Source organism: Protopterus annectens, chromosome 10.part0 (assembly GCF_019279795.1).
Source record: "Protopterus annectens isolate FY-2018-M chromosome 10.part0, PAN1.0, whole genome shotgun sequence".
NCBI classification, from domain to species: domain Eukaryota; kingdom Metazoa; phylum Chordata; order Ceratodontiformes; family Protopteridae; genus Protopterus; species Protopterus annectens.
In genome coordinates, this window is record NC_056744.1 from 1,156,795,764 (window position 1) to 1,156,810,263 (window position 14,500).

General features: G+C 43.1%; 1 protein-coding gene across 1 annotated transcript in view; it reads left to right on the top strand.

Moving 5' to 3' along the window:
• Positions 1-14,500, top strand: part of ZSWIM5 (zinc finger SWIM-type containing 5) — a 1,363,657-nt gene that overhangs the window by 856,945 nt on the left and 492,212 nt on the right. Inside the window, exon 5 of the mRNA XM_044085901.1 lies at positions 12,766-12,945. Within this exon, the coding sequence (XP_043941836.1) occupies positions 12,766-12,945 (180 nt within the window). The remainder of the gene's footprint in view (positions 1-12,765; positions 12,946-14,500) is intronic.

A 14,500-nucleotide genomic window follows, 5' to 3' on the forward strand; every position in this document is an offset into this window, starting at 1 on the left:
GGCTGTGCTGCTCGAGCCAGTCGGGTGTCATTGCCAAGCACCTAAAAGCCTGGGAGTCAATCACTCAGGACAGATGGGTGCCGGATCATTGCCGGAGGTTACACCATCCCATTCACATACTCCCCCACCGTCCAAAGAATCCCGGACCCACCACCCAGTCAAAGGGAAATGGCAGCCGCAGAAGCTTTAAAGCTGCTAGAAAAGGAGTCATCCAACCGGTCCCCACAGACCAGATCGGATCAGGAAATTACTCCAGGTTCTTTTAGTGCCAAAAGACAGGGGACCTGAGACCAATATTGGATCTCAGCAGACTGAACCAATCCGTCCACGAAATCCAAATTCGAATGGTCACGTTACAATCCATTCTCCCATTGTTGGAGAAGGATGTTTGGATGTGCTCCATAGACCTCAAGGACGCCTATTATCATATACCGATACATCAGGCGTCCAGAAGGTATCTGCGCTTCAGCCTGGGAGACAGTCATTACCAATTTTGCGCTCTGCCCTTTGGTCTCACCACAGCCCCAGGGTGTTCACCAAGTGTTTGGCAGTAGTGACGGCTCACCTGAGAAGTCTTGGATTCCAAGTGTTTCCCTATCTGGACGACTGGCTCCTGACTGCCACCACCAGGCATCTACTAATGGACAACCTCAAAGCCACCATCTCCTGGGTATTACCCTGGGATTACATTCAATTGGTCAAAGTCTGTCTTGCTGCCCTCTCAGCATAAGGTTCATAGGAGCAGAGATAGACTCAAGATTGATGCGCGTCTTTCTTCCTGCCGAAAGGATCCAAACTTTACAGGGCCAAGTTCAAGCTCTGATCTCGAGATCCAAAGCCCCAGCCAGGATGGTTCTACAAGTTTTAGGCTCAATGTCTGCCACGGTTCTTTTAGTTCCTCTGGCAAGATTGCACATGAGGATTCTTCAGTGGCTATTGTCAACTCAATGGTCCTTTCAGGATCTTCCCTCAATCATCACATCATGATTACGGAAATATGCAAACGGGACCTTCTCTGGTGGCTTCAGACATCCAATCTGAATCAAGGAAGCCCTTTGTTATTCCCTCTCCAGTGGTTACCCTGACGACAGATGCCTCCCAGATAGGGTGGGGGGGGGGCATTGTCTGGGCAGGCTAGTTCAGGGCTCCTGGCTTCCAGACGAAGCTCTTCTCCACATCAACGTGTTGGAGATGAGGGCTGTACTTCTATCCCTACAGGCCTTACACAAGTTTCTTCCTCAGGGCATCATCGCCATCCACACAGACAACATGTCGGTGGTCTGCTATCTGAACAAACAAGGAGGGACCAGATCGTTTGCAGAGAGGCCATGAGAGTGTGGGAATGGGCTGTAGCTACCAACCGCTTCTTGGTAGCGACCCACATCCCGGAAGGTCAAATGTATTGGCAGACAAATTGAGCAGGACAATTCTCTCTCCTCACGAGTGGTCTCTAAACCAAACAGTAGCAGCTCAGGTTTTCAGGAGATGGGGACCTATTTGCAACTCCACTAAACACCAAGTGCCAAAGGTTCTTCTCCTTGATCCCACATCAGGGAGTACCAGCTATGGATGCTCTAGCACAACCTTGGCCAACAGGGCTACTTTATGCCTTTCCTCCAATTCCACTTCTCCAAAGTCATTCAAAAGCTTCTCAATTGGGGTCCAATGATACTGATTGCCCCATACTGGCCTCGTCAGGTATGGTTTCCTTACCTGAAGAAGCATGCGTGGACGATCCGTGGACTTTAGACCTAATTCGGACCTGCTAACTCATCAGTCGGGACATCAGCATCAGTCCCTTCTATCTTTGAAATTGACAGCTTGGCTCCTCCACTTCCGACTTTAGTCAGAAGTCACACACTAGACCCGGAAGTTGTTCACATTTTATCTTCCACAAACCCACCACTAACAAATTGTACCTCAGTAAGTGGAAGAGGTTTGCTATCTGGGCTCAACTCAAGGGCTTAGACCCTATCACTGCTCCTATCCCAGAGGTTTTGAAATTCTTAACATCCCTGTTTAATCAAGGATCTTCTGTCTCTACTATTAAAGTTCAACTAGCTGCTATCTCTAAATTCCACGAATCCATGGATCCTCCATTGATGAGCAGCAGACTATGCAAAACTTTCATTAAAGGTGCGGGCCTATTAAGACCCCAATATTTCATCCTCGCCTCCGTGGGATCTTGATTTGGTGCCAGCATTAACATCTTCCCCTTCGAACCAGCTGCTACATGTGAGTTAAAATATCTGTCATGGAAAACTGCCTTCTTAGTTGCAATTACTTCTGCAAGAAGAGTTTCAGAGCTTCAAGCCCTGTCTATTAAGCCACCGTACTTTATTTTCCACAAGGATAGAGTATCACTTAGGCCTAATCCATCCTTTGTCCCAAAGGTCTGTTCTAGTTTCTGTCTCCAACAATCTCTAGAGCTACCAGTTTTCTTCCCAAAATTCTCCAATGAAGCAGAATACACGCTCCATAAATTGGATGTTCACAGGCAATTACGCTTCTATTTAGACAGGACTCAGCAAATTCGTAAGTCAGACCAGTTGTTTGTGTCCTTCTCAGATAATAAATTGGGTCAAACCATCACAAAAGCTACTATCTCCAAATGGATCAGAGATTGCATAACTCAGGCTTATTCTTCTTGAATAAGCAACTTACAACATCTATCAAAGCTCATTCTACCAGAGCTATGGCTACTTCTATAGCTTTTCATTCCAAGCTCGCTATATCGGAAATTTGTGCTGCGGCTACTTGGTCCAGTCCGCACACTTTCATTTCCCACTACAAATTGGATGTGGCATCTAAAGGACGAGCATCATTTGGTTCCACGGTACTCAGGAGTGTTTTCCAGTGAGCCACCCAGGATTCAGGTGCTAGGACGCTGTCCCATCAGTCAGAATGTAGGCGAGATAGGATCACATAACATCTTTTAGTTATGTACTCACCATAACTGCAGATGTTTGGGATCCATCTACTACATTCCTAAACCCACCCTCCTTCCCCTGCCTTGGAGATCAGAAGAGATTGAACGGTTTTGAGTTTTACTGTTTATCTTGTTTCATCTGACGATGTTATATAAGCAGGGCGTGCATGTGTGCATGTATGCGGACAAACTAGATCTGGGGGACTGGTAGTGGTGCATCCTGGGATATAGTAAGCTCAGCCAATTAGAGACTTCGCTCTTTGGCATAAGTCGGAGCCGAGGGATCGGCTCCGAACCCATCAGTCAGAATGTAGGCGAGATGGATCCCAAACATCTGAAGTTATGGTGAGTACATAACTAAAAGTTTCTGTTGGTTCTGTGCTTTATTTAATCAACGCACTATCAAACGTTGATATATTTTTGCTTCTAAATATTTTGGCTCACGCTTTAATTATCCAGAAATGTCGTTGGTTAGTAATCTGACTACTGGAATACCTAAAAAAAATGCAATTTAAAAGACAGGCCGTTGAGGTCCAAAACTGCTGATGACGCTTCTCCTAAGCTAGTCGCCAGTTCGCCAGTACTCAGTGAGGTGCTTTCGCAGCCCCTGATACCCGCTACTTCTGATTCGCAGACCTCTACTGAGACCCATTCAGATGCTTCAATTATGGAACCCGTGGATGTCTCTATCTTGGATGGGTCCGGAGCCGCTGTGCAGGCTCCGACTTCTGAGGGTCTTTTCAGGCCTACAGATTTGTATATTAGACCGACACCATCTTCAAAACTAAGGCCAAAATCTCGACCTTTGCCTAAAAAAAGACGCCTGGGCCACATGTGCAGGCCCCTATGCCTAAAAAACAAATGATCAAAATGGCAGAAGATTTAATTACTCTGATCAGGGGTAGCCAACCCCCCCCCCCCCCTTCTAAGAGGCCTAGGCAAGATGTTGATTATGAATTTTCTGAACAGGATTCTATTTCTTCTGACTCTTCTAATGAACAGGAATTGTCTATACTTACTTATGAGGACTCTGATGCAGAAGATTCCATTCCTTCTGCTTCTCCTCCTGAGGATTTTTCTTTTGGGGAAACTTTGCATTCCTTAAGGGAACATTTCCACTGGGAAAGTCAGGATTTTTCTGAATCTAAAAAGAGACTTAGGGATTTTCTTCTTCTTCCTCAGCATAGGCCTTTGGCTGTACCCCCTGTTCTAGACATTGTTGATGATGTTTTCTCAGAATCTAGTATGGCTCCTGATTCTCTGCCTCCGGCTCCTTGTAAGCCAGACAGATACAACAGGGTTCCTGACTCCCACAAATTCCTATTCAAAAATCCTGTTGCAGATCCTGAAACCATTTCTCAGGGTCCCAAGGGCATTAAGGCTTCTACTGCTAAAAATCCTACTCCTTCTGATAGAGATTCCAGGGCGCTGGATAGATGGGGTAAGAAGGTTTACACGTCTGCAATCCTGGCAATCAGGGCTTTAAACTGTCCATTTCATATGCTAAAATAGCAGCATATCATGGGACTGGTTAAACAGAAAATTATGTTGATTTCTGACTGTGTGGAAAATAGATTTACAAGATTTATTGCAGTCAGCTGAACAAGTTGGAAAGCATACTTTGCAATGTGGTTTTATTTCTTTGGAGGCCTCTTGCAGGGCTGCTGTAACTGGGTCTGTGCTAAGAAGGCATGCTTGGCTCAAAGAGCAAAATCTGCCTGATAATGTTAAAGCAAAATTGTTAGATGCTCCTTTACAACAGGACTGTCTCTTTGGTAGTAAGGCTGAAGAAGTTCTAAAAAAGATGGAAGATAAAGCTAAATATATGCAAACTGTGAAAGATTTCTTACAAGTACAACCTCCAAGATTTAGTAGCCACTGTCCCACTAAGAACTGGTCCTTTCTAGTTCCTTCGAGAGCCACTCAAGTAAAACCCAGACATTCCAAAGGCACCAGGTTTCAGTCCCAAGGGATTTTAAGAACAAAACAGTGGGGTGCCTCCTCTTCCAAATCTGGAAACAAGATACCTCCCTATGGTAAGCACTCTCAATGACTTCCCTTTACACTTACCAAGCACTTACCTTTTAGCCGCCCCTTTGGGGGGGAAACTAGCTCTTCATGCAAAAAACTGGCAACTTATAACCCAGGACAAATGGGTTTTAAATATAATATCCCAGGGATACAGTGGTGGTTCTGCGGTAGCATTGTCGCCTCACAGAAAGACGCTGTCCGGTTCGATTCTCAGCTAGACCGTCTTCTGCATGGAGACATGTGTGAATGGGCGTACCTTCGTTGAAGGTTGTGCGTCAGGCCTGGCAAGCCGGTATGTAAAAATCAACTGCCAATCATTAGCGGACCGGAGTTCCACTGTGGAGACCCCTAACCGGGAAAAGCCGAAAGACACAAACAATCCCAGGGATACAGATTTCATTTCCACACGTTGCCAATTCCAAACGGATGACCAGACCTGCCCCCAAATCAGTGGGCAGAGGCCCAGAAACAAGTACTTTCCCTCATGAGCATGGGGGCTATTCAACTAGTACCAGAACAGATGAGGAAAAGGGACAAGGTTTCTATTCAAGACCTTTCCTGTTACACAGAAAAGACGCATCTTGGCGTCCAATTCTGGACTTATCTACTCTAAACACCTTTCTGGACATCCCAAAATTCATGATGCTGACTCTTCACCAGTTACTTCCTATGCTAGGCAAAGATGCCTGGTTGGCAACTCTAGATTTAAAAGAGGCTTACCTGCATATCCCAATCAGGGAATCTTGCAACAGATACCTCTGCTTCAAAGCAGGCTTCTTGCATTACCAGTTCTCTGCACTGCCCTTTGGCTTATCTACTGCGCCCAGGGTCTTTACAAAGTGCCTGGCTCCAGTAATTGCATTTTGCAGGCAAAGAAATATTCAAATATAGCTATACCTGGGAGATTGTTTAATTCAGGCAGAAAACAAGGACATTCTTCTAAAACATCTGGTGTTTGTAAAAAGGGTTCTAACTTGTTTAGGGTACACTATAAACAAAAAGAAATCACAACTGGTACCTTCTCAAAAAATTACATTCCTGGGCGCAAGCTTGAATACAACTGCCTAGATGGCTTACCTTATGCCAGAGAAGCAAGTTCATTTGGAGATTTACTTCAAACGGGTGGCCACAAAAACTCTGCTTTCTGCAAGGCAAATACTACAAGTCGTGGGGTTCATGGCCTACTGCATTCTTCTAATTCCATATGCAAGACTGCATATGAGGAAACTTCAGTGGTATTTAAAAAGTCTATGGAGTCAGCATTGTCACAGTCTGGAAACAATGATTCCTATCATACCTTGCCTGCAACTAGAGTTCCTATGGTGGGCAGAGGCCTGCCACTGAAACAAGGGACTGCTATTCACACCACCCCCTGCCGCCCAAACCCTAACTACAGACACATCAGACTATGCTTGGGGGACTCATCTGGCAGGGAAGTGCATTCATGGAAAATGGAGCCCAAATTAAATGTACCTTTATATCAATCAAAAAGAAATGCTAGCTGTACAGAATGCACTGACAGCCTTCAAAGGACTACCTTCATCAGGACAATTAATGATAGACGGACAACACCACTGTTATGTGGTACATAAACAAGCAGGGGGATACACACTCCTACCCTCTTTGCAGACTAGCCATGGCATTGTGGAACACGGCCTTGACCTATCAAGTACAACTACAAGCTCAATTCCTGCCAGGAAAGCTGAGTACTCTGGCAGACGAACTAATCAGAAATCTCATGGACCCACATGAATGGAAACTGGAACCACAGATTTTCAACATGTTGACACGCAAATGGGGGAGCCCAGACATAGTTTTGGGGTGAGGCAAAAAGATCTATCAGTTGGACAAATTTTGCAGAAGAACTCATCACAAAAAAGCCTGGAAAGTGGATGCTCTATCCTTCAGCTGGAAAAACCTATCAGTCTATGCCTTTCCCCCTCTGCCTCTGCTCTCCAAAGTTCTACTAAAAGTCAAACAGGACAAACCAAAAATTATTTTGATTGCTCCAGACTGGCCTCGCCAACACTGGTACCCACTCCTGCGCAGTGTGTCACACCTTCCACCGTGGCACCTGCCACAGACACCTTACTTACTGTCTCAGCAGAACAACCAAATTCTGCACCCTCAGCTCCAAACTTTGAATCTTGCAGTGTGGCTAATCACCTAAGTTCACCCTTAACATCCCTTAGCAAACCTGTGATGGATATCATTTTGGAGGCGAGAAGACCTAGTAGTAGAAAATCTTATGCTGACAAATGGAAAAGATTCTGTGCCTGCAATCAATCTCAAGGGATAAGCACAGCAGTACCCAACATTCCTCAGATTTTGCAATACTTAACTGAGATGCTTCACAAGGGCCTGTCCTTTTCTTCCATAAAAATCCATGCCTTAGCCATTTCAGCTCATTACAACACAGAACCTCCCCTCTTCTCTCGTCCTCTGCTAAGGCAGTACCTCAGAGGGGCCAAAAACTTAAGACCACCCAGGAGAGCTCCAACCCCTGCCAGAGACTCCAATTTTGTATTGGAGAAGCTCACTCTCCCTCCTTTCGAGCCAGCTGCTACTGCAGACTTAAACTTTCTTTCCTGGAAAACAGCTTTCCTTTTAGCAGTCACTTCAGCTAGAAGGATTTCCGAATTATACGCTCTTATGGCAGTGGAGCCTTTCATCATTTTTCATGCGGACAGGGTATCTCTCAGGACCAATCCATCGTTCATGCCTAAGGTGGTATCCAGTGTGGCTCTTAATCAGACCATCCCTTTGCCAACTTTCTTTCCCAATCCACAAAACAAGGGGGAGCTGATTCTGCATTCATTGGATGTACACAGACAACTTAGACTAAATCTCAAAGAAAATCTGAACTGCTGCTGATGGCATTTGCTGCAGGGGCAGAGGGAAAGGCTATTTCAAAGCAAACCATTTCCAAATGGATAAGCCATTGTATTCATTTCTGCTATATGCATCATGGAAAAACTATCCCCCAGGGGATCAGATCCCATTCCACCAGGGCTGCATCTACTTCAACAGCCTTTCTCAGAGGTGTTCCTACCAGGGACATTCTAGAAGCTGCTACCTGGAGCTCAGTTCATACTTTCACCAAACATTACCATTTACCACTTTTCTCTAAATCCAGAGCTGGCTTTTCCACTGCTGTCCTGCAAGGCCTTATAACTGGTCCTAATGCTGTGCAATTCCCTCCACTCAACCCCAGCTTTGGAAATCTACCCAAATGTAATGACTGCAACAGTGAAACACTAAGAACATAGTACAGTTGTGTGCGCTTACCATAAATGTAGATGCTCGAGTGTATTCACTGTTGCAGTCCTGGTTACCCTCCCTCTAGCCCCCTATTTTTCTCTGGCTATACCTCTACCTTCTTTCACTATGCTTAAAAGCCTTTTGGTGCATTTGCTTTTGGTTGGCGGTATTTTTTTTTGTGTTTTTAATTTTATTTGCTCCCCATTTGAGGGGCACCTGACATCTAGGGCAAGAAAAACTAATGTAATGGCATCTGCTGCATGTTTTATACCCCTGACGTCACGGATGAAGGGACAGCAACCGACGCAGGACCCAAGAATTTGTTAATCAGGCCGACTGAGGGCAGCCTGCCAGCAGATTACCCAAATGTAATGACTGCAACAGTGAATACATTCGAACATCTACATTTATGGTAAGTGTACACAACTGTACTTTCCGAAGGAGGGCTAGGCTTCCTTGAAATTGATTATATGTACAGATCTGCAATTGTGGGACTCCACACATCTACTAACCTCACAAGACTCAAACGTAGTGAAAATTTTGAAACATGAGGAGAGTAAATCTGAAATGACTTCTCTGCTTAATCTAGCAGAAGCTTATTGGCATCCAGCAGGAATGGAAATCAAACCAGGAGTAGATAAGTCAGGCAGCAACTGAATGTGCCAAAAAAACAAAAGAACAAATATAAGGTGAAGGATCAGATGTGAAGGCAAGAAATGTGGAAAAAGCATAAATGTAGTTGCAAGTATAGGAAACTAATGGAAGAACCTCATGTTGATCAGGAACAAACACAGGAATTGTTAAGGAGAGGCGAATTCAAACCAAGAGATAAACTGTTAATATTGGCAGCCCAAGATAGTGGGCTGTGTACATATTGGTTTATAAAGTCCATTGAACATGTGGGAGAAACAGACATGTGGATTTTGTAAAACCGAATTGGAAACAGTTGCACATCTCATTGCTGGAAGGGCTGTATATTGAAAGGCATACTAATGTGGTGCGACTGTTGCGCTGGGGATTGTGCAAACATTATGGTATCGAAGCGGCCGAAAAACACTGGAAACATGAGCCACAAAACATCATAGAAAATGAAGTCTACATCACTTGGGATCATCCATTACCAACAGTTCAAAAGATGGAGCCTAGAAAACTGGATATAGTGGTCCAAGAAAAGAAGGCGAGTAGCATTGATCACTGAAATTGTCACACCCAGTGACTGCAGTGTCTTGCATAGAGAGAGAGAGAGAGAGAGAGACAGAGTCATAAAATATCAGGATCTGCAGGCAAAAAGAGCAATGTGGAAGAAGGATACCCAGAGAGTTCCAATAGTAGTAGGAGCAACTGGTCTTATAAAAAATAATTTACAATCTCATTTAGATATGTTACCAACACATGTAACTCCGTATGAACTGCAGAAGGAGTCTTACCGGGCACATTGTGGGTGCTGCGAAGAGCACTGCTGGCTGACATCAGAGACTGAATCCATACTAATTTCAAAAACTTTAATCATACTTTGACTTAGGAATAGGGTCCATTCCCATCATTGTATTAGAAACACAAAAGACTTGGAGAAATAAAAAAGGTGAGAAAAAACTTCCTCTAGCTTCTTTCAAATTGTGCAAGGCTTTTCTAAAAGGCACCTTCTTACGTAGACCTCCAGTGAAAGATCTGCCACCTCCGTGGGATTTAATAGATGTACTTCAAGGCTCGACCCAGCAACCATTTGAACTATCAGACAAATCTGATTTAAAATTTGTGTATTGGAAAACAGGATTCCTAGTAGTCATTACTTCTGCAGGGAGAATTTCTGAACTCCACGCTCTATATTCCAAATCCCCTTGCATTGTTTTTCACAGTTTTTTTTCTTTGAACCAATCTATCTTTCTTACCAAAAGTATCGTCTGAACCGAATATCAATCAAGTAATTTGCCTGTCCGCTTCGCTAATTTTTCAAAAAAGGGAGAGTGCATACTACATCTTTCAGCTGTACATAGACAGCTGTGTTTTTATTTACACAGGACAAAAGATTTCATGAAATCAGAACAGCTGTTTTTGTTTTCTCAAACAGTGTGTGATCTCCATTTTTTAAAGTTACCCTGGCCAAATGGATTTCTGATTGCATTTCTTTTGTGTACACCCAGCAAGACCTCTCCCTATCAAAGGCTCCCAAAGCACACTCTGCTAGGTCCATGGCAACTAATTCCGCCTTCTGGTCTACAGCTTCCATTGATGACATTTGTGCAGCAGCTACTTGGTCCATTGCTTATGCCGTTATTGCTTATTACAAACTAGATTTGACCTCTAGAAGCAGAACTGCTTTTGGTTTGGCAGTTATTCGGAATTTCCTTCCATGAGGGAAAATCCTTCCTTGAGGGCCACCCAAGATTCACATAGCTGGGGACTCTCTCCCATACGTTGAGAGAGCATGAAAAGGATATTAGTTATGTACTCACCATAACTATGCACCTGCTTTGTTCATTTTCATTTTTCCTCAAACTTCCCACTCTCCTTTCCCTGTCATCTTCTGGAGTGACCTTGTGGATCTTTTTGTTCCATGTTTTAGCCTCGCCTTGCTGCTCCTTCCTTCTTCCTGCTCTATCTTAGGATCTGTAAGGTAGCAAACTCGGATCTGAAGTATTGGTTAACTTGGCCTTTATGGGTAGAGGGAGGAGCTTGAGAGTTGGATTTGAAGTCATGCATGTGGTTGAGTTGGATCAGAGGTCAGATCTGGTACCCATACGTTGAGGATGAATGAAAATGGACAACACAGATGCTTAGTCATGGTGTATATAAGTTTAATTTATGACTGTGTCCATGCCACTTGAGCATCTACTGTTATAAGTTACTTAAGCAGTTGTACTTTTTAGATGCATTTTCTATAGCCCAGGTTATGGAAGCTTTCCAGGCATTTATTTTAAGACAAACTTTAAGAATCTCCAGAAGATGGGAGCGTTTGCAACATAAGAATCACAGTGGTATTGTCAGCCAGACTTTCCTCATCAAGCACTGTGGCACAGGTGATGTGGACATTGGACAGTGATACTTGCTTTATGTTTAGATTTTTAGTCTCACTTTAACCCTTGCCACATGAGAACTTAAGGAGTAAGGTAGAAGACGAGTGTAGTCTGTGAAATGTCTTTTGAATATGATTACAGGTGAGGGTAGCAATGGGTTGGGGAAATAGAGTGGACATCTTTGAACTGATGAACAGGAAGTTATGTGCTGTCACAAAAAGTCATGGCTGAATTTTACTTATTTAGGAAACTTTCTTGCATGTGACATGCCCTTCTGGCTTCTTCTCTCTGACCATGTCATTGAAAAACAAGGGTGGATAGGTTTCCAGGAAGTGCAAGTTATTTGGATTAAAAAAAAAAAAACAGATTTACAAGTAAGGACTTGATTGAAAGCTTTCATTAAGTGAGATTGCTGCATTTAAGACTGCATTAAGTGAGACTGCTGCATTTAAAACTACATATCTTTGAATAGGGTGCTGTGATGTGTGATGGTCTGGCACCCCTTCTGGGATTAGTTTCTATGTCTTACAGGCACAGAGTGCTAGAACAGTCTTCACCTCCCTTGGGGATCTTGATTTGGATTATCAGGTTATCAGAGAATGTATGAATATTTGGTAGAGTGGAGCTGTTTTAATAAAACAGTTAATGCTACTGTTTAGAAGCTTGCAGTATCTTTCCTTATTTCAGAAAGTCAGTACTAGCTTAATTGCTTCAGGCCGCTGAGAATTTTGTATGTTTTTCTCATCTGTACTACAAAACAGAACTCGTGGTGGTGGTGCTGCGGTAGCGTTGTCGCCTCACAGTCAGACGCTGTTCGGTTCGATTCTCAGATACAGAGCGTCTTCTGCGTGGAGACATGCGTGAATGGGTGTACCTTCGTTGAAGGTTGTGCATCAGGGCTGGTAACTCTGCACATAAAAATCAACTACCAATCATTAGCGGACAGGAGTTCCGCTGTGGCGACCCCTAACTGGTAAAAGCCGAAAGACACACACACACACTATAAAACAGAACTGCTTCATTACTGTTGCTTATGCTGTGCACATGGCGCCTCTCCTAGCAGCATTTTTTTCTAGCATATACTGTTGAAGTTGGTTGTGTGTATGTCACACACACATGCATGCGCACACGCACACACAAAAGTATTCTGATGGCATCAGACTTTGGAAATCCGATACATATAGAAAATGCTGGGGAAAGTGAGTGCATAGCAGTTTATCTGATTTTTATGAAAGACTGCCATTTTACTGCTGTGGGGTGAGCAGGCGAAAATACTGCTAGCTTGTTTTGAGGCTAGTATACATTGTGCCCTGATATGTTGCAGCAACATTGTATGGTCTTTTGTATTATGGGATGGCACCAACTTGTATGACATGGAAGTTCTCGTGGTGGCAGCCCATCAAAACATATTTATTTTTGTTGCATTGAATGTTTCTGTTAGAATTTTGAAACTGCAGATGATGATGCCTGTACACAGGGTATGTTTACTTGTACTGCCTTTTCTGTTGTAATTTTTTTCTGTCCATCTAGGTGCCCTGTGGGTTTGCATTGTACTCAACCCTCATTGCAAAATGGAGGAAAAATCCTGCTGGCTCAGGCAGCTCCGGAAATGGAGTGATATGGATGTATGTCCATTAGAGGATGGAAACTATGGAACAGAGTTGCCAAATATCACTAATGCGCTTCCACAGAGTTCAAACCATAGTCAAGGTGAGTTGTAATTTAAAAAGTTGTGATGTTTGGGAATGTTAGTTTTTTCCACAGAAAGATCTAGACGTGCTGATGAAATTAATTACAGGGATTGTGAAGTGAGAAGTTTCTCCCTTGGTACTGAAATAGTTGTATGGTACTGTGGTGGTGGATGCAGTTTTGAAGACCATTTTATCTGTTCTTTATTGTAGAGCATTATTCCTCAGTATCTGTTTTTCACATTGGAAGCATAATGTTTTTTCAGACTTAGACTCTGAGGCTAAGTCCTTCTGCATTATCTCATAGTCTGCCTTTCAAATTGCTAGGCATTCTATTAACTGCAGTTATGATGATGCAGATGCTAGTTCCATAGCAACTGGTACTGGTTCAGTTTTTCCCCGATTTTCTTTGCTTAGATTTCAGCCTTTGCATGAGGATGTCAAAGCAAAGCTGCAAGATTTCCTTTTAGACAGACATAATCTTTTTGGTTCTGCAGAAGAAAGATGAGGTCATACATGATCTTAAACAAATCTTTCCCCTTTTCCTAAGTATCAGAAAAATTACCCTTCAATGCCTGGTCCGTTTGTTTATTAACTCATTCATTCCGATGGAGCTCAGGAAGTTTGTACTGTAACTTCCAATGGGCGAAGCCTAAGCTTTTTCACAGAATCAAATTATGTCCTCACATTTCAAACAAATGTTCATATCTTGGAACCTTATGAAAGAAGTATAAATGACAAACCCTTCAGCACAAACGATTTTTATTGTGGTGACATTATTTAGGTTCTAGGTCTTAAACAGAGTTTTATAAGTCACAGTAAACACAGAAACAATTGTGTGTGTAATATTTTGTAAACTTCCACAACCACTCAAGTTTACACACACACTGTTAGCATTTTATTAGTCTAGCTGGGAGCTTTCATACGAGGCTGGAGAGTTCTGTCTGTGTTACTTTGTTGTTGAGATATTTAGAAAAATGTGAAAATTTTATCTATAAATATCATAAAAACATTGCAGTAGACAGAGGTCAAATGTTAATGTAGTTGAGTTTGCTGTTTAAGCTTTAAGATGAAATATTTTAAAACCTTGTACACAGCATGGTTTTGGAGTTATTTATGCAAATATGAACCAGCAATATTTGACAGCTAGAGGTGTCAGTGAGAGTTAACCGCTGATGTACCTGGAGGCGTCATTTGGATGTAATGAGTTAAGACCAGAAAAATTGTCAAATGGATAAAATACCAAGTAAAAAAATGTTACAAGGCAAGCCTCAACAGAATTCCAAAGGTTCTAAACCTTCCTTACTTGACAAAACAGCTTTTTTTTATGACTGCCCCACTTCCTCCCCTATTCTACTTCAGCCTTTCCCAGGTTTCTTTGTCTCAGATGTTGTCCCTTTCTCTAGCAACCTGGAAGTACATAACTTTGGACAGATGGGTTCTATCCACAATTTAGAGTGTGGTTACAAGATGTCTTGGAAGGCTTTTCTTTTCCCCACAGGGTTCCTAAGCCTCCGCCAAGCCCCCCGGTACCCCTTACTCTTCATCTTCAAGACATCTTTAGGCAGGGAATGAAG